Here is a 19,518-nt window from a genome sequence, read left to right as displayed (position 1 = left end):
AGTACATTAAAAGTTAAATCATTATAAATGAGCTACACAGAAGTGCAATAAATAAGAACTGACAGCAAAGTTGCAAGCTGCCTGTTTAATCGCCAAAAGAACAGCAGACTAGAGCATGAATAGAAACAGAGAATGCGTCCTGAAGGAGCGAGGGAGGGAGATATAAGGGAGAGGACTGAGAAAGCTTTAAGAAGACGAGGGTATTGAAGGTAGACAGGTGAGAAAGCCAAAGCTGTGTTTAGGAAAACGTGAGGGGGAAAGTAGTTCACCTGTGGTTACACGATTACCTCAGTGAGATGTGAGTGGTAAAGGATATTAACAGAGAAATAAAAATATTAAAATAATTTAGCTTATTAAATTTTGTGTTAGGTAAGTGCAAGATTTATCCATATTCTCTGGAGTGCTGTCCAATAGAACTTTCTACTATGATGGAAATATTCAGCGTGGACCCCATCTACTAGCTGCAAGTAACTTTGAGCACTTTAAGTGTGACTCATGTGACTAACTGAATTTTTTATTATTTTAGAGTTAACTTTAATTAATTTCAAATTAAATAGCCACAATTAACAGATGGTTGAATGAAACTAAGTGGTACCTATGTGTTCTGTCCTGTGAGCCACATATTTAAAAGATGTATGTCATCAAATTGAATCAAAAAGAGAGAAAAATCTTGTATTATATATTATCTCAAACTCAAAGACGACCAAACTCAGGACATAAAATGAGACTACCATTTCTTGAGTGCATACCACATGCCAGGTTAGGCACTTGCGTACATTATCAGTAGCCTGTAGACTTATAGATGGGAAAATGGAGACTCTGGACCATATTCATGCAGAACAATCTGAAAGTTACTAATTGATCACCAATAAATATCAGTGAAAATATTTTAAAATCCAGTAAAAATTTGCAAATAAGGCAAAACATTTTTACTTAATTAGATATAATGTATAATTATAATTATACATCCCTGGTGGCTCAGACAGTAAAGAATCTGCCTGGAATGCAGGAGACCCAGGTTCGATCCCTGGGTTGGGACGATCCCATGGAGAAGAGCATGGCAACCCACTCCAGTATTCTTACCTGAAGAATCCCATGAACAGAGGAGCCTGTTCATAAATGTGTGGTCATTACCACAGTCCACAGGGTCGAAAAGAATCAGACATGACTAAAGCAACTTAGCACACAAAGACTAATATCAATAACCAATAAGTCTTATTGTAATTAGATCATAGTTTAGAGAAATTTTGGAAAGCAATGACAATAATTTATTGTTTTATCCTTGCATTTCAAAAATAAGTTATAATATCAATATGATCACTTTTAAAAAAGATTAGTAAGAACTTATTAAAAATTTCAAGGCAAATCTGAATTTCATGTGAAATTCAGTGTCTATCATTCTAATAATTGTTCATTGTAGGCTATATGTTTTATTTCTCTTAATCTGCAATGGCCTAGCATACCTTTTCTCTAATATAAGACAAATTAGTAATCATTCTTTCAAATCTCAGAATTTTCAACTGTTCTACTTCCATGTGATTCATGGTCAAATGTGACTTTATATGATTTGAACATAAAAAAATCTATCATTACTGAGTGATGAAAATGTTCAACTGTGGAGATGGTTGCACAACTCTGTGAATACTAAAAAGCAATTAACTGAATTCTTTAAATGGGTGAATCATATATTTGAATTATATAGCAATAAATCTGTTTAAAATAGACAAGTAAAAAAATTATTTACTATAATTTATAATATAAGTAAATTTCTTATTTTCCTTGAATATGTGGTATTATTTCACATGATTAAACGGTAAAGAAATTTTGCTTTCTCAGCATCACCCAATATTTCTGATTCAGGCTTTGTTCTCTCCAATCTTTCATTCCTTCTAAAATAAAATTAACTACTCTAAAATTCTCAGGATACCAATCAGTAATCTTGTTTTACAAAGAAGAGAGATTTCCCAGAAAATGCTGTTTAAAAAAAGTATACATTTTCCACTAGATGGCACTAGTGTTCAAATAGTATTGCTAGAATACTGGACTTTCTTTACATCAATAAAATTATTATATTACGACATTGTTTTCATTCACTTTGACTGGTCTGGGCAAGATAAAGAGAAGTGGAAAGTTAAGATATTTCCTTAACTTGTTAAGCTCCAATGTAAACAGATCCTTCCTTTTACAGACATGGGAAGTAATGCAAGGAGAAACTGTATCAATTTTGTGCTAAAGCCTAAGTGAGAACCCAGAATCCCTAACTCAGTTGCCATTGTACAACTATACAATATTAAGAATGGAGGAGTGTACACCATAGACAAATGGAATAAGAAATTAAATCTCTATCGTACATTGTACACATACCTCATTTGATCACTAGGCTATTAGCCCCATATAGCTTATCTCAAATAATCCTATCTCGAGAAGCCCAATCTATTAATTTCATGAAGTAAGGAGAGAATCATTTAACACATATCATTCAATTATAGCACAATGCCCAACAGATAGCAGACAGTCAAAAACATTTCTGAGCTAATAGAATGGATGAATTAATTAAGCTTGCTTATGTGCTAAATTGCTTTAGTCATGTCCAACTCTTTGTGACCCTATGGACTATAGCCCACCAGGCTCCTCAGTACACGGGATTCTCCAGGCAATAATACTGAAGTGGGTTGCCATGCCCTCCTCCAGGGGATCCTCCCAACCCAGGGATCAAACCTGCATCTCTTAAGTCTTCTGCATTAGGCAGGTGGGTTCTTTACCACTAGCACCACTCGGGAAGCCCTAATTAAGCTAGCTGCTGCTGCTAAGTCACTTCAGTCGTGTCCGACTCTGTGTGACCCCATAGACGGCAGCCCACCAGGCTCCCCCGTCCTTGGGATTCTCCAGGCAAGAACACTGGAGTGGGTTGCCATTTCCTTCTCCAATACATGAAAGTGAAAAGTGAAAGGGAAGTCACCCAATCGTGTCTGACTCTTAGTGATCCCATGGACTGCAGCCTACCAGGCTCCTCCGTCCATGAGATTTTCCAGGCGAGAGTACTGGAGTGGGCTGCCATTGCCTTCTCCAAATTAAGTTAGACAACTATGCTATTTAGTAGGGTATATTATTTCTGCTTTACAGTTGAGGAAACTGAAGTTGAAAACTTGAAGTAATTTGCCCAAGCTCATATAATTCAGTGGCAAAACCATTTAACACAATCTGGTGTTAGTTTCCACTATGTATTTTCTTATAAGACTTCCACAAAAGAAAAGAAAAGCTCTCTGAAAGCCAGCATCATGTCTTTCCTTTTCTCCATTGTATGTCCAGATCCTTATGCAGAGCCTGGATTATGGCTGGTACACAATAAACAGTATTTATACGTTTTCATTCATAGCAACACAGGTCTTCAAGTTCCATTAACAACAAGCTTTAGAAGTCAGTACAGTTTTCCCATTTTACCTGAACCTTAGGGCTTCCCTGATGACTCAGAGGATAAAGAATCTTTCTACAATGCAGGAAATCCCTGTTGGAACCCTGGGTCGGGAAGATCCCCTGGAGAAGAGAATGGCAACCCACTCCAGTATTCTTGCCTGGAGAATTGTATGGACAGGGGAGCCGAAGGGTAGCAAAGAGTCTGACAGGACTGAGCGACTAACACTTTCACTTTACTTTCACATTTCTCCTAGCTCCACAGTTGCGTGCTGCATTCTTTTTTCCCTCAAACCACCCATGGTTGCTTGTGGGAATCAAGTACATCCCAGGTGGCTCTAATAGTAAAGAATCTGCCTGCCAATGCAAGAGACAAAAAAGATGTGGGTTTGATCCCTGGGACCTGAAGATCCCCTGGAGTAGGAAATGGTAATCCACTCCAGTATTCTTGCCTGGAAAATCCCATGGACAGGGGAGCCCGGTGGGCTATATAGTCCATAGGGTTGCAAAGAGTAGGACATGACTGAAGTTATTTAGCATACACGAAGATAGAGTTGTTTTCTGGTTAGGGCTCTACTGTTTGTATTAATGTTTCTGTTGCCTTTTGTTATGCGATTGGCCCCAATTCTTCATCTCAGTCTTCTCAACAATAAGACTGGAGTTGGATGATCAGCAGTAAAGCTGAACAGTTTTAACTTAGTCCTATGGAGCTGTTCTAGTGAGCTTACGACCAAGATGGCAGATTTGGTGGAAGAGTCCATGGGCTGTAGAGGAAGGGTAGAGCCAGCAACAGGAAAGCTCTTCCACCAGACAGGGCTCTTCTAGCAACAGGGAACCAGGGTCGTACACCTTAAGTGTGGGCCTTGGCTCCACCGGATTGGGGGCCTGGACTGCGTCGGGCTCCCCCGGGCCGCTAGGGCGCGCTGCAGGCTGCCCACCACCCCCCACCCCGGAAGCCGTCTCACTGCGCGTCCGGCCTGCGCCGGGAGCCAAACTTTTCAGTCTTCCGGAAACGGACCCCGGACCGGCAACGGCTGGGTGTGGTGCGACGGTCGTGGCTAGCACGGCTGGAGCTAGGAGAAGTAAAGGGGTGCGAGCCTGGATTCCGCCCCGGGTGGAGCACCATGGACGAAGCGGGCAGCTGTGCAAGCGGCGGAGGCTTCCGCCCGGGCGTGGACAACCTGGACGAGCCGCCCAACAGCCGCATCTTCCTGGTGATCAGCAAGTACACTTCCGAGTCGGTGCTGAGGGAGCGCTTCTCGCCTTTTGGGGAAATCCAGGACATCTGGGTGGTGCGCGACAAGCACACCAAGGAGTCCAAGGGCATCGCCTTCGTCAAGTTTGCCCGCAGCTCGCAGGCCTGTAGGGCCATGGAGGAGATGCATGGCCAGTGCCTCACCCCCAGCGACACCAAGCCCATCAAGGTGCGGGTGCCCGGGACGGGATGTCCCGGGTGGGGGGCGGAGGGGAGCGGTTTCGGGGTGCGGTAAGGGCAGTGCATTCGCTCGTTGGAGCGGTCTGGGAGGCACCTGGCATTCCGGGGCGAGGCGAGGGAAGGACCACGTTGCAGAGACGATTTCCTAGGACCTCCCTGCCGAAAATCTGCTAGAGGGTGCGGGAGATAAGGGATGCGGAGAGAACACCCGCTTCCGGGTCGGACCAGGTATCTGCGGCTACTCGGGCTGCAGAGCTGCGGTGGCTGGGCCTTCCCCCACCCCAGCCGTCACTAATTCAGCTCCCAACTCCGACCGGACCTGCTATGAGAACTTTTCTTACCCTCCTCTCTCAGACGTCTTGGTTACCACGTATAAAAGTAGTTAACTCTACTTTTCCCCACATCGGTAAGGTGCTTAACAACTTGATAAAAGTAGATTTAATTGTGGCCCTCTGAAGTTAGGCATTTTCCCAGTACCAAACAAAAGTATACATGTATATAATATTTAAGCGCAGGTAATTAAAACTACTACTATTGCCTATTTATCACACTTATGTAAAAATTTGTAATTTTTTACAAATTATTTTAAATAAACCCCTTTGTGAAGATATTAATGTCATAGGTTTTGTTACTGTCACTTCTCTTTGAAAGCAGACCAAAGTAAACTGCCTTAAAAAGAGCCAAATCAAAAAACCAAGCAAACAAAAAAACAGAAAACGAGCCAAATCATTGTGATGATAGTGTAAATTGTATTATTATTAAATGCTTCTTGGTATACTCCTAATTCATTTTGGTGGTATTTATATTTAGTTTCCACATCTAATTTATCTGTAAAATTAATATACTGACACATGGCAGGAAGGGTGATTTTGAGGGTTATCTCATGTTTGTCCATAGCAACAGTCTCTTCCCCATACTTGGTTTAGTAGAAAACAGAGGAGCCGGGAAATGCCGACAACACATTAGGCAATAGGCATTCTGTCTCCTCCCACCTTCTAAACAGTCTGAAATAAGTCAAAACAGATCATCAGTGAAGTTACGTGTAAGGCCACAGCATGTAAAATCGAGGGGACAAACTTTCTATAAAGAGTCAATAAATATTTTAGGCTTTGTGAATCACATACAGTCTCTGTCATACATTCTTTTTGTTTTTTAACAACCCTCAAAAAAATGTAAAAGCAGTTCTTAGCTTATGGACTATAGAAAAACAGGAAGTTGAAGTTTGTTGACTCCTGTACTAGGTTGATAATTTTCATCTTTCAATTGCGATCTTAGCAGAGAGAATTTCTGTACTTTGAATATAACCACAGAGGTCTCCTGGGAAAATTTGCTCACTGCCCCAAATTTGAAACATAATGTTTCAATCTCTCTTTCCTTGATTAAATTCCTACAAGAGAAGTAAAAGTCTCAACACTAAAATGTATCCTTCCCTTTTAGCCACAGAGAAATTAAATGGTTCCCAAAGATAAAGTTTAAATTTTGTTTGTCATATTGTACACTCAGTTTTAGCCAGAGGGTTTTTGGACTACAGTGCTTAGCTGGACAATCTAAGGTCACTCTTCACAGCGTCCACCGTCTTCCACTGCATTGTAGTGGGGTTTTTTTTTTTCTGTTTTTCAATATTTCCAGTTAAATTAATTCAGCTTCAGTTTTCTTCATGTACTTTGCTTTTGCAAAGTTTCAAAAGTCCTACAAGATAAAAATTTTGATAACAGGCCTACAGCCAGAAAGGATTGTGCAAATGAGAATCCTGTGAGCGATCAACTATATTATCTTGAGGAAAAGGGTAAAACCTAGAAAGTGAAAGAGTAAAATCTTAGGAGAAATCATCAAGTAGGTGGTTAATTATTATACATATCTACTTAGATATTGTCTCCTCTATCAGAAATTTGAAATGCTCCAATCTTCTAAAATTTAGAAATTTGTGATCTGATGGCAACTCCAGTCACAAAGAGTACTTGAGACTTTTTTTCTCCTAGTGTCTTCTCATATACTTAAAGGTTCCCTATTTGTATTTCCCTACACACCATCCATTACTTAATATATCCACTGGACTAACTTTCTAGTGGGCTATTTAGTACTCTATACTTAATACCTTATACAGTGTTTGGCACATGGTATGTTTATTGAAGGAATAACATGGAAGTTGATGCTCTCTAGGGATGTCTCCAGCTATATCTTGTAAGCAAGGTTCTACACCTCTGTGACAGCTGCTTTCCAAGCAAATATAATGACCCTCTTTTTCAGGATTTCTAAAATATTTATAAATTCTTTGGTTTTTTAGTTACTGCCTCCTACCCTGGAATTTCATAGGTTCAGGTTTTCCCCACTGAGTGGTATACAGCCCCTCTTCAAAAACAGAAGAAAACAAAAAAGTCAAGGGCCCTGTATTATGGTGATTTACATTAATTCTATTACATTTCTTCAAGTTATGAAAAATAAACGTAGCCATTATGCTCGTAGCTCTATAAACAAATCCATAACTGTAGTTAACACATTCTTCTAGAATAATGTAAAACCAAAGAAATTTTTAAAAGCAATACCACAAAGCAAATTACACTCCAAATAATAACCTAATGTCACAGACGATATTTCAGTAGAACTAAATTACTAATAGAGAAATAGAGCCTCAGTTCATTGTGTGCATTTTCTTGCTCACATAAGTCATTCAGGTGGTCACTGAGATGATCCAGAATATAGTTGGGTTATCTTTTTAAGGATTAATATTAGAAAGCAAACAAAAACATGGCCATCTAGACTTAAATCCAACTATATCGATATTAAACATAAACTGACTCCTATTAAAAGTCAGGGATTGTCAGGATTTTTTCTTAAAGGTCAAACTAAGTGCTGTTTACAAGGGATGCAGTTTAAATATAAAGATACAAAGTGGTTGAAAGTATTTAATAAAAGAATAGAAAAAGCTGGTAAAAGGATAAGAAAAGCTGGTATGGTATCAGACAAAAATGGTCTTCAACAGGAAGAGTATTAACAGAATAATTTCCTAAAAATAAAAATACCAGTCAAAAACTACAAAATAATTCCAAATGTTTATGCAGCCAATAATAGAACTTCAGAATACATGAAGCATTATTAATAGAACTAAAAGGAGAAAAGATAAATTCATAATCATATTTTTACACTCAGTCTCTGATAGAAAAGGAAATGAAGTCTGTGTGACATTTTAGTAACACTATTAGTCAGCTGTATAACTGACATTTATTGACCACCACCCAACACTCACAGAGTACACATGCTCTTTCAGTGCCTTGCCTCTTGCTCTCAGTGTATGTGTGTGTGGACTCGCTCAGTCATGTAGTCGTGTCCGACTCTGCCATCCTGTGAGCTATAGCTCACCAGGCTCCTCTGTCCATGGAATTCTCTAGGTAAAAATACTGGAGAGGGTTGCCATTCCCTTCTCTAGGAGATCTTCCCAACCCAGGGATTGAACCCAGGTCTCCCACATTGTTGACAGATAAAATACAAAAGGAAAAAAATTTTTGCAAAAAACATAATGTGATGATTAGTGTTATCTCATAAAAGGTCACTGCAATAAAATTTGCTTTAAAATGTTGTTAGATGAGATCCTATCACATTGTATTTAACCTAACATGAATCTGACGCTAATAATGAAGTAAGTATTCTTAAGAAATAGAAAAACAGTTGACTCATATTTCTGCATTTTTTCTTTGGGTTTTATTTGTTTCTTAGGTTTTCATTGCTCAGTCCAGATCATCTGGAAGTCACCGAGATGTTGAAGATGAAGAACTTACAAGAATATTTGTTATGATACCAAAGTCCTACACAGAAGAAGATCTACGGGAAAAATTTAAGGTTCTTCTAATAGCTGATGTTTGTGATAATTTACAATCTTAAATTGGTTGTACAATTACTAAATCTTAAGTTGTTTGAGTTAGATCATTAGATTGGTGGTGGAGAATTAAATAACTTTTTAAGTCACTTATTTCAATCTAGTTTTTAAATGTTAAAACTAAAATAATTTTTTTGAAAATATTTAAAACCTGGAAAATATTAATGATGGTGTTTCTTCCCCATTTAGCAAAAATACAGATTCAGAAAATTGAAGTGTAAGGCTCAGACTTTTAAGTAAGGTCACATACATAATTATGCAGTGGGCCATTATTCATGCCCAGGCTGTCTGAATCCAGAATCTGCTCTTGGTCTTGAAAATTTCAAAGCACCCTCTCAACACTGCTCTCTATTGGCTCTCACAGAGGTGCATCAGGCAAGCCTGAGTGAATGAACTGCACTAGCTCACATTTATTGCAAGCTTGTGACGTGTTGAAGTACTTATTCGCAGAAAGGCTTATCCTTTATAGTTTATGTTTTAAAATTAGGCCTTTGAAGGAGTTCTATTGAAAGAAAAAAAAATTACCTATAGCTCTCACTTTAGCTACTTTAGCTAGATTGTAGTCAGTGAAATTTGGAGACGACTTAAAATCTCTTTTTAGCCATTAAATTTTATATGCAGTGGTACACTTTCACAAAAACTATTTCAAAAGCAATTTTAAAATTGTCTTTTGAGTTGTAATTTTTTATTATTTTTCAGTACCTTCCCAAGTATTTGTGGGCAACAAGCAAGAAAGAAAACAAGTAATAAAAAGTAATTTTAAAACTTCCTCTGTCCTACCCAAATGAGGATTGAATAAAATACTTCAAAAATAACAAATACTAAATATATATACTCCATATTTTCTCCAATAGTAAGGAAAAAGTTCATACATTATATACTTAGAAACTTTTATTCTTTTCTGAGTGAATACACACATGGCATTTTTATCTACATATAGTAAAGTTACAATTGGTATCTATAAAATAAATAATAAACAATTTATATCCTGTATTTCTTCCAACATTAAAAGTAAACATTTACCACATATTTCTCACATAGAGTATTAACTTTCTGAGTGAACCAGTATATTTTAAAGATGTACTTTGAGAAGCACTGCTTTAAAAGAATACATAATGATTTGTTTATGTTTATGTTAAAAGGAAGATAAATAATTATAGTTAATATTTACTGAATGTTGACTATATCCCAGACCCTGTATAGGCACTTTAGATATATTTGTTCTTTTAACCCTGAAAACAACCCTCTGGGTAGGTACAGCTGTTAGTCCCATTTACCAGGTAAGGAGATGGGCCCAGAGAGGGCAACTCAACTGTCTAGTATTTAAGTGGCTGAACCAAGATTTGAACAAAGAAGATTCTAATCCAGAGTCTCTGCTTAACCATCACTGAGTAAGGCTTTGAAGCTATCCAGACCATGAACAAATTCTTACTCTACCTCCATGACTTCAGCAAGTTATTTGATTTCTCTAAGGCCCAGTGTCTGTGAAATAAGGAGTATAACATATATATCCTTGAAGGACTGTTGTAACAATAAAGTGATATATGTAAAGCAAATGTTCAGTAAATAAAAAGCATCATTATTTTGGCTATGTTATTATTTGGTTTTTATCATCATTAAGATTATTTTTCGAGCACCTTATTAGTTTGTGACATACATATTCCATTATTAAAAATAGCTATAAATTCTATTTTTTTTTAGCAAGCAAGAAGATCAATAAACAGATTTTAAGTTAGTTCTGAAATCTGTTCAGTTTATTAGTCTTAACTCCTCTAAGAACATTTCTTTTAACTCTCATAGGTGTTTGGAGATATCGAGTATTGCAGCATTATTAAGAATAAAGTAACTGGAGAAAGTAAAGGCTTGGGCTATGTTCGGTACTTAAAACCATCACAAGCTGCCCAAGCAATAGAAAACTGTGATCGAAGTAAGGATGTGTTCATTTATCATTGTTATTTGAAAAAGTGCTAATCTGATTATCTTAATAGTGGTTTGTGCTAATAGCCATACCTGCTAATTTATCTCAGCAATGGTAATTTAAATATATATAGTCTTAGGATGAAAATAATTTGGGGGTTATTATTAAGCGTTCACTGAGTCACTGTCTTGAAAAATATGAGCAACTGCATTAACTCATTAAGTGAAAATGCTCGTTTCATTAGTATTTCCACAGGTTTTAGGGTTTATTAAATTATTTTAGAATTTTAGGTATTAAAAACATTGACCAACTCTTTCAGGTTGGGTTGTTCGTTTTTTTTAAATATTTATTCTTTGTATTTTAAAGAAATTCAAGTAGTCTGTAATATTTGTTCATGTATGACTTAAACCCTAAATAGAAGTAAGTATACTAATAAACATATAATTAATAAAGATAGGATTTTTAAGGTTTGCTAACTTTGGAAAGTAAATGCACATTGGGTTAATTTCAAGCTAGAGTGGCATTACTGTTACTGGTGTACTTTCTGAAGAATGAGAATTTTAGAGACCAAGGAAAATATTCTTTGTTGTCATACTTCTGATTATATTGAGCTTTAGAAATGAGATGTAGAATATTTATTTCAGTTAGTGGGTTTCAGGATATTATAAAATACATACATACTGGAAATAATTGTTGTTAATCAGTAGAACGTTTAGATAATTCTAAGTTACACACCAAAATTTTCTCTCAGATCCTTCTAAATTTATCAATCAGCCAGCATTAATTGAGTACCTATGGTATACTCATCAATATAACTAGAGGGATACAACTGGAATTTATATAGCATCCCTGACATTTAAAGAATTTATAGCTATAAATTTAATACCCATAAATTAAAATTTATAGCTATAAATTATCTTGGATAGCCAAGATCTAATAGGCAAAAAATAGTTGAAGAGTAATAGGATTTTTTTAAGCTCTTTGAAAGCAAGGTATATGTCTTATTTATCACTTTCTGTCCCCTCAAGTACCTAGTACTATACTCAGTGTAGTAGTGAGCCCTCAGTTAAGACTTTGAGATCCCTAGCAAAGATTTTGTCATTTAGAGTAGTCTCAATAAAAATATGCCAGATGAAAAAGTGTTCAAACATGTGTGATATTGTCTATCAGTGGTGAAAAACAAGTGCACCGGTGCAGCGTGAAAATACATCTGGAGTAGACTTTGCACCTAGTGTAGAGTAGCCAGGGCAGCTGATGAGAGCAACGTCAGTAAGACATGAAATATCTAGAAATGAATATCTTTGCCTAATAGTGTGAAGGCAGCAATCTGAGTAAACCTTGTTATTCCTGTTGAGAAAGTAATCTAGGTACATTTGGACCATATACGGGAGGTTATGAAAAGTTCAAGCTTAGTCCACATTAGAATTTCCCTTGAAGATTGCTTCAAGAGAAGAAAAATAGCAAAAACTGTTTCAGGATCTTTGATCTAAACACAGTATCAAGAGTGAATTTCCAGAGAAAGAATTCAAAAAGGCTGGTTTTATCCTTTTTGGAGCCACTGAATAATATGGTAAAAGCTGTGAACCTTCTCCCTTTGAAATGCACCCTAGTGCATGCACATACACACAAGCTCATTTTTGTCACCTAGTTAAAACTCTTAACCCAGAGGCAAATGGATCAGTCGAAGGATTGTTGTAATGAATTGAAGAAAATATAATTTTAAAACAGAGGCAGGGTTTTGGAGGTGATGGATATGTTTATGGTACTGACTATGGTGAAGGGTGTATACACAGTCTCCAAACTCAAGTTGTATACATTAATTATGTCCAGCTTTTCATATCTCAATCATATCTTAAAGTGGTTTTAAAAAAAAAAAAAATAAAACAGAGGCAGGGAAATTGGAGTAAAATGTAGCATCCTCTAGGTACGTTTCAAAGGAAGAATCTTGATGGCAGTTGGGTGTGAAGAAGCACTGTTAGATTTTGATGTTGAGAAGCCTGAGAGAATGAATGATGATGTCATCTGTAGTAGGGATGGATGGATTGATTGGAAAGGATAGCATAGAATCGCTAATCTTTCATGTCTCTATTGACCCATAATTTGGGATTCTTGCTATTTCTCATTTACTCTTTTCTATCTTTCAAAAAACAAAAAAATACGTAGGTCTGGTGGAGATGGTTGTTGATATAGATTTTTTATACAATTATAAAACTAAATCAAGCAGTAGCAGTCGAGTATATTTGTAAGTGTGTTAAATTTGCTATAAAGTTTGAAATTCATAGGTTGTCTTTTTCAGGTTATAGGGCAATCTTGGCTGAACCTAAAAATAAAGCATCTGAATCCTCAGAACAAGATTATTACAGTAATATGAGGCAGGAGACTTTAGGACATGAACCTAGGGTAAATATGTTTTCATTTGGTAAGTAGGCTATCTTTACTTTAATGGTATAAGTAGTAAATATTCAGTCTGATTTGGAGGGTTTTTTTTAATATTCTTTTATCAGCAGTCTAAATCTCACACAGTACATAAGAGAATTTATAGGGTTTTTTTTAAGTTGGTCATGATCCCTAATGTCCTTATTATTTAACATTTAAGTTATTTCCAGTTAAGGTTTTTTTATGGCTAGTTTTGCATTATCTAAGTGTTACACTATGTCACTGCCATTATGTGAGGGTGGGTTGCTGCTTATAAGTAGCTGATCAAGAAGTATGGAAAACATACATAGCTATCCCCTCAGTATGAATCCTAAAATTTTATCCCTAAATTACTGATGCTTTAAAATTAGGGTTAGAGAAAGGAGAGGAATGACAACAATAAAGTTAAAAAAAGGGGGGAAATGTATGATGATGGTAAGACCTGTAATTGTTATTTGGCATAAACTTGCTTTTAGGTGAAACACTTGCCATATTTTGCAGTTGTGCATAGTAAGCATATTCCTGTGAAATTAGACTACACATTTCTGCTTACATTTTTGAATAGAGGTGAGGAAATGGGGAGAGTTGTCTGTTTTCTCATCCTGTCTCTCCTGATGGTGCTGATGACCAGCATACTACAGAAAACAGTGCCTTTGATCAATGCAGAGGACTCAATGACAGTTCATTTTATTTTCTAGTACTTAAAATGTTAAATGAATCTTTGAATGAATAGAAATGTAAAGATTTGCTTTTTTTTCTGTATTGTTGGAGAACAACAATCTGAATTTTCAAGTTTTGACAAGAATGACAACAGAGGCCAGGAAGCTATCTCCAAACGCCTGTCAGTTGTATCAAGAGTTCCTTTTACTGAAGAGCAGCTTTTCAGCATTTTTGATATAGTACCAGGCTTGGAATACTGTGAAGTCCAACGAGATCCTTATTCTAATTATGGTAAGATAATGTCTTTGTTTGTAAATGTACTATAGTTTGTTAAAATGGCTTTTCTCCAGTGGCACTTTTTAAAATTTTTTATTGGAGTACAGTTGATTTACAATGTTGTGTTAGTTTCAAGTGTACAGTAAAGTGAATCACTTATATATATACCTATATCCACCCTTTTTTTAGATTCTTTTCCCATATAGGTCACTATAGAGTACTGAGTAGAGTTCCCTGTGCTATACAGTAGGTCCTTAATAGCTATCTGTTTTATATATAGCAGTGTTATATGTCAATCCCAATCTCCCAATTTATCCTCATCCCCCAAAAAAAGCTCCTCAAAAGAATGTGAAATGTGTGAGTCTGATCCGAAACCCTCTATTCCCTACTTTTTGGTTTTCATACATTTATCACTTTTTCTCTCTATATCATTTCAGCTAGCCAAGATGACTGTATATTCTTTCATATATCACTTCTCATTTCATTTCCTACTCAGTATGATACGAAAAATTTTAGAATTTTGAAGCTTATTTCATAGAATTGAAATGTTAAGAAGAATTAGTTGGTTTTTAAGGTGTATCTCTGTCATACAAGAAAAGCCAGTATCTTTAAATTCTTTGGACAGAACTTAAGCTAATGATATATATTTTTTTAATATCATATTCATGTTTTTATGAAAATCTGGTTCATATTTTGCTTTATAGGAACATGACTGTTGAACACATGTATCAGTATAAAATAATTTTGTTTTCTGATACATTTGATTATATATTATTAATGTTGTGATATTAGTGTCTTTCTATGTTGTTTTATCTTTGTGACAACACAGACTCTAGGTATTCAATCTGCTTTCTTTTTAATTCCCATATATTCTCTGCTTTGTTCTAGGTCATGGAGTGGTTCAGTATTTTAATGTAGCATCAGCTATTTATGCAAAATACAAGTTACATGGATTTCAGTACCCTCCTGGGAATCGGATAGGTGTTTCCTTCATTGATGATGGGAGTAATGCAACAGAGTAAGTACCATTCCAGGAGCTAGTCTAAAGCCACACTTCGGGTGTGCATGCCATGACTGGGAGAATAAAAGTAGAGAACAATTTACCTCTCAGGTGAGGAAGTTACGCGAAGCAAGTTATTGTTGAGAGACTTGAGTATGTCTAGTTTTCTATAAATTACCTGTTCTTATCTCCAGTCTCCTTAGAAAAATGGCAACGCAGATGGTCGCTGCACAGCTTGCATCAATTGTGTGGAATAACCCAAGTCAGCAGCAATTTCTGGTAAGTGGGTAAGAATTTAACCTTACAGTACACCATTAGGGTATAAAATAAATGTGGCCTCTGTTTGTTACCTGCGTAAGAAAATGTTCAGAGATATAGTAAAAGACCACATAGGTGCCATGATAAGACATCTATTTTTAGCTCTTGACTTATAAAATCCCCAAAGTGCAGTTTTTTCTTTTTCTCATTTTGAACCTAATTCTTCAACAGCAGTTTGCAGGAAGTTCTGGATCACAGCTGCCTCAAATCCAGACGGATGTTGCACTACCATCATGCAAAAAAAAAGCTCCTCCTGACACTCCCGTGAAGGAAAGACTTTTTATCGTGTTTAATCCACATCCTTTGCCTTTAGATGTATTAGAGGATATATTCTGGTAAGATTTCAGTTCCATAGAGTTACATTTTATTTTATTTTACCTTATTATTTAAAACTTTTAAAATTTTTTTGGCTACGCAGCACTTAGGATCTTAGTTCCCCAACGAGGGACTTCCCCACACCTTCATTGGAAGTGGAGAGTCATCCCAGGACTTCCCTGGTTGTCCACTGATGCTGTAATGCGTGGAGAAGGCAGTGGCAACCCACTCCAGTACTCTTGCCTGGAAAATCCCAGGAACAGAGGAGCCTCATAGGCTGCAGTCCATGGGGTCGCTAAGAGTCAGGCACGACTGAGCGACTTCACTTTCACTTTTCACTTTCACGCATTGGAGAAGGAAATGGCAACCCACTCCAGTATTCTTGCCTGGAGAATCCCAGGGACGGGGGAGCCTGGTGGGCTGCCGCCTATGGGGTCGCACAGAGTTGGACACGACTGAAGCGACTTGGCAGCAGCAGCAGCTATAATGCAAGGCATGCAGGCTCGATCCCTAGTGTGGAACTAAGATCCCGTATGCTGTGTGGAGCAGCCAAAAAAAATTTTTTTTAATTTTAATAAATATTTAAAAATAATATAATTTATTTAAACTAGACATTTAAGCATTCTTGCAGTCTGGAAACTTCCTGTGTCCAGTACCTCTCACGTGGAGATGATTTGTTCTGTGGTTTTAAAAAAGTCTGTGGTTTATATCACCTTTAAAAAATACATAGTTATCTCCTGTGGCGGATTCATTTTGATATTTGGCAAATCTAATACAGTTATGTAAAGTTTAAAAATAAAATAAAATTAAAAAAAAAAAAATAAATAAAAATACATAGTTATCTCCTTTTCTTTGTTATTCATATGGCTTAAGTCCCCACACAGAATTTCCTTTTATTTTGTTTTGAAGACATAAAACATATAGTATTGTTTTGTAAATTGCATACATAGAATGAACAAATCATTTGTTTCTTGATAGAAAATACATGTGTCTAGATCTGGCCTATAGAATTCTTTTCCTTTTCCTTTGCAATTATAATTCAACTGAACAGTGTTTATTAAGCATCTTCTATTTTGTCAGCACGCTACTGGATCCTTAAGGATAATATGATTACATTGAGTAAAAAATTACTTGATTATAATGCTTGCTATTATATATAATAAGTATTAAAAAGGGGAAGACACTTGTTTCCAGTATAACCTCTTTAACCTTAACATTTTCTTTTTGATCTTTTCCTATTTGCCTTACAACAATGTTAGTGAATTAAACGATAGATAGAAATCTTGTTAAAGAGTTTCACAAAATATCAGCAATGTGGTTCAAGTGTTTTGATTTTTATTTAACTAATTTATTCTATTTCTTTTTTGAACCTCTCTTCTGTACCTGCTAAGTGCCAGAGACATTGTGTAAACTTTATATCAATATTATGTAAACAAGACATAATAGTTCTTGTCCTCTTAGAACTGATCACATGTAGGAGACAGAGAAGTGAATAGGAAATTACAACCTATAGAGGTTAGTGTTGTGAAAAGGAATGTTCAAGCTATGAAATATATGGGAGGGGCAACCGCTATAGAAAGTCAGAGAATGCTTCTTGAAAGAAGAAAGGATTCTTTGGAGGATAAAAATAATTTAGCCAAGGAAGAAACTTGGGCATGTGAGTGGTTATTCCTCCAGAGAGAACATGAAAAGAGGTTGTGGGAATATAGGATTTAAGAGACTGAGGAAAGATGAAGCAGGGAGAGTTCGAGGACCCAAGTCAAGAAGGGCCCACAAGCTGTTAGGGAGTTTATCCTTCCTCTGAAGGCATAAAGAGCTGCCTGCCAGAGGGGCTTTGTGGGAGGAAATGATCCTACTTGTGTTTTAGAAAAATCAGTCAGAAGACAGGGTAGAGAATGGGTTGGAGAGGGATAAGCCCAGGATGCAGGGAAACTAGTGAAGAAGGGATCTGTTGTTGTTTTTGTTCCATTGCCCAATCTGAATCTTTGCAACCCCACGGACTGCCACACACCAGGCTTCCCAGTCCTTCACCATCTCCTGGAGCTTACTCATACTCATGTCCATTGAGTAGGTGATGCCATCCAACCATCTCATCCTCTGTCAGTCCCCTTCTCCTCCTGCTTTCTGTCTTTCCCAGCATCAAAGTCTTTCCAGTGAGTCAGCTTTTCGCATCAGGTGGGCAAAGTATTGGAGTTCCACTTCAGCATCAGTCCTTCCAATGAATATTCAGGACTGATTTCCTTTAGGATGGACTGGTTTGATCTCCTTGCTGTACAAAGGACTCTCAAGAGTCTTTTCAGCACCACAATTCGAAAGCATCAATTCTTTGGTGCTCAGCTTTCCTTATGGTCCCACTCTCACATCCATACATGACCACTGGAAAAACCATAGCTTTGACCATACAGACCTTTGTTGAAGAAGGTATTAGAATAAACTAAGAAAAAGATAATGATGCTCAGATTGAGGAAAAAGACCTGAGTGGGAGTGAAGAGAAATTAACTGATAGAGGAAAATGTTTAACAAGAAAGATTGACACATACTAGAGATTGGATGTGGGGAAAGGAGTGAAAAAGGAGTCCAGAATGGATCCTAATTTTTAGACCTGAGCATATATGCTTATCAGTTTCAGTTGATCTCTTTTTTTTTTTTTTTAACTTTCAGTCGTTTTGGTAACCTGATTGAAGTTTACCTTGTGTCAGGAAAAAATGTGGGGTATGCCAAGTATGCTGATAGACTAAGTGCTAACGATGCCATTACAACTTTACATGGAAAGATCCTGAATGGAGTCAGACTCAAAGTTATGTTGGCAGACTCCCCAAGAGAAGAATCTAACAAACGACAAAGAACTTACTGATTCTTTAGGTAAGGTCTTTATAATATAAATTCTAAAACACATTGTCTAAATAGTATAATGAAAGAAATATATAGGGAATTTCTTTTTAAGGATTTAGAAGTTGTTGGTTAAAAACACTGTGACTTAAAAAGTTTGCTGATAATTTTTACAATATATTTTTTAAACTTGGACTTTTTAAACTTAAAAGTCTTTTATGTTTACTGGGAGAATGTTTTTGTCCTTCTGTGAAATAAAATCAGATTTCAGTTTAGAAAATTAAATAATATTTGTGTATGTGTGTGAATGTCTTAGATATTAAGAATTGGACTTCACTGTATGGTTACATAAACTTTAAAATTAGAAGACTTCTAAAGATTTTTTTAGCTAACACTTAAGTTATCAATTGAGGTAATCTATGACAGTCTTTTGGAGAAGGGTGTGACAAACCACTCTAGTATTCTTGCCTGAAGAGTCCCATGGACACAAGAGCCTGATGGGCTACAGTCCATGGGGTCATAAAGAGTCGGACATGACTGAAGCGACTTAGCATGCGCATGACAGTCTTTATAAAGTATGTCTTGACAGGCATTAGTGAAATGCCTAAAAAGCAATATCTAATACAGTTGACCCTTGAACAATGCAAGTTTGAACCGTATGGGTCCACTGGACATAAGGATGTTTTCAGTAGTAAGTAATAACAACACTAGATCTGAGGTTGGTTGGGTCCAAGGTTGGTTGAATCTGTGGACATAGAACCGTGGGTATGAAATATCCACGTTTATAAAAGGGTTCACAATAAGTGATATGCAGATTTTCAGCTATGTAGAGGGTCACCACACCTAATGTCTACGTTGTTCATGAGTCAATTATAATGCATCTTTTTGGACCTAAATGGTATTTTTCTGGACTCATATTTGTGAATAAGTACATTAAAAGTACACATTCAGAAATAAGTGCATTAAAACTACACATTCATGTACATATGTGTATTTTCAAAAATAACCTTGACATTTACCAAAAGCTCTTGTCAATTATACATAATGCTACATACAGCTTTATGAGTGCC

General features: G+C 36.6%; 1 protein-coding gene across 2 annotated transcripts; it reads left to right on the top strand.

Moving 5' to 3' along the window:
- Nucleotides 1-4,383: 4,383 nt before the first annotated feature.
- On the top strand, nucleotides 4,384-18,481 carry RBM45 (RNA binding motif protein 45). Of its 2 annotated transcripts, none has more exons than XM_025274257.3 (9): nucleotides 4,384-4,835; nucleotides 8,558-8,680; nucleotides 10,518-10,644; nucleotides 12,932-13,054; nucleotides 13,816-14,001; nucleotides 14,875-15,004; nucleotides 15,181-15,265; nucleotides 15,476-15,639; nucleotides 18,281-18,481. In XM_025274257.3, the coding sequence occupies exons 1-9, from the start codon at nucleotides 4,536-4,538 to the stop codon at nucleotides 18,471-18,473; spliced, it is 1,431 nt and encodes a 476-aa protein (XP_025130042.1). In that variant the 5' UTR covers nucleotides 4,384-4,535; the 3' UTR covers nucleotides 18,474-18,481. The 2 variants fall into 2 exon arrangements, with proteins under 2 accessions (XP_025130042.1, XP_006059632.1); XM_006059570.4 differs by having other exon boundaries at nucleotides 4,386-4,835; nucleotides 13,822-14,001.
- The last annotated feature ends 1,037 nt before the right edge of the window (nucleotides 18,482-19,518 follow it).

The sequence above is a fragment of the Bubalus bubalis genome, chromosome 2 (genome assembly GCF_019923935.1).
Source record: "Bubalus bubalis isolate 160015118507 breed Murrah chromosome 2, NDDB_SH_1, whole genome shotgun sequence".
NCBI lineage: Eukaryota > Metazoa > Chordata > Mammalia > Artiodactyla > Bovidae > Bubalus > Bubalus bubalis.
This window is presented reverse-complemented; position numbering and strand designations above follow the sequence as displayed.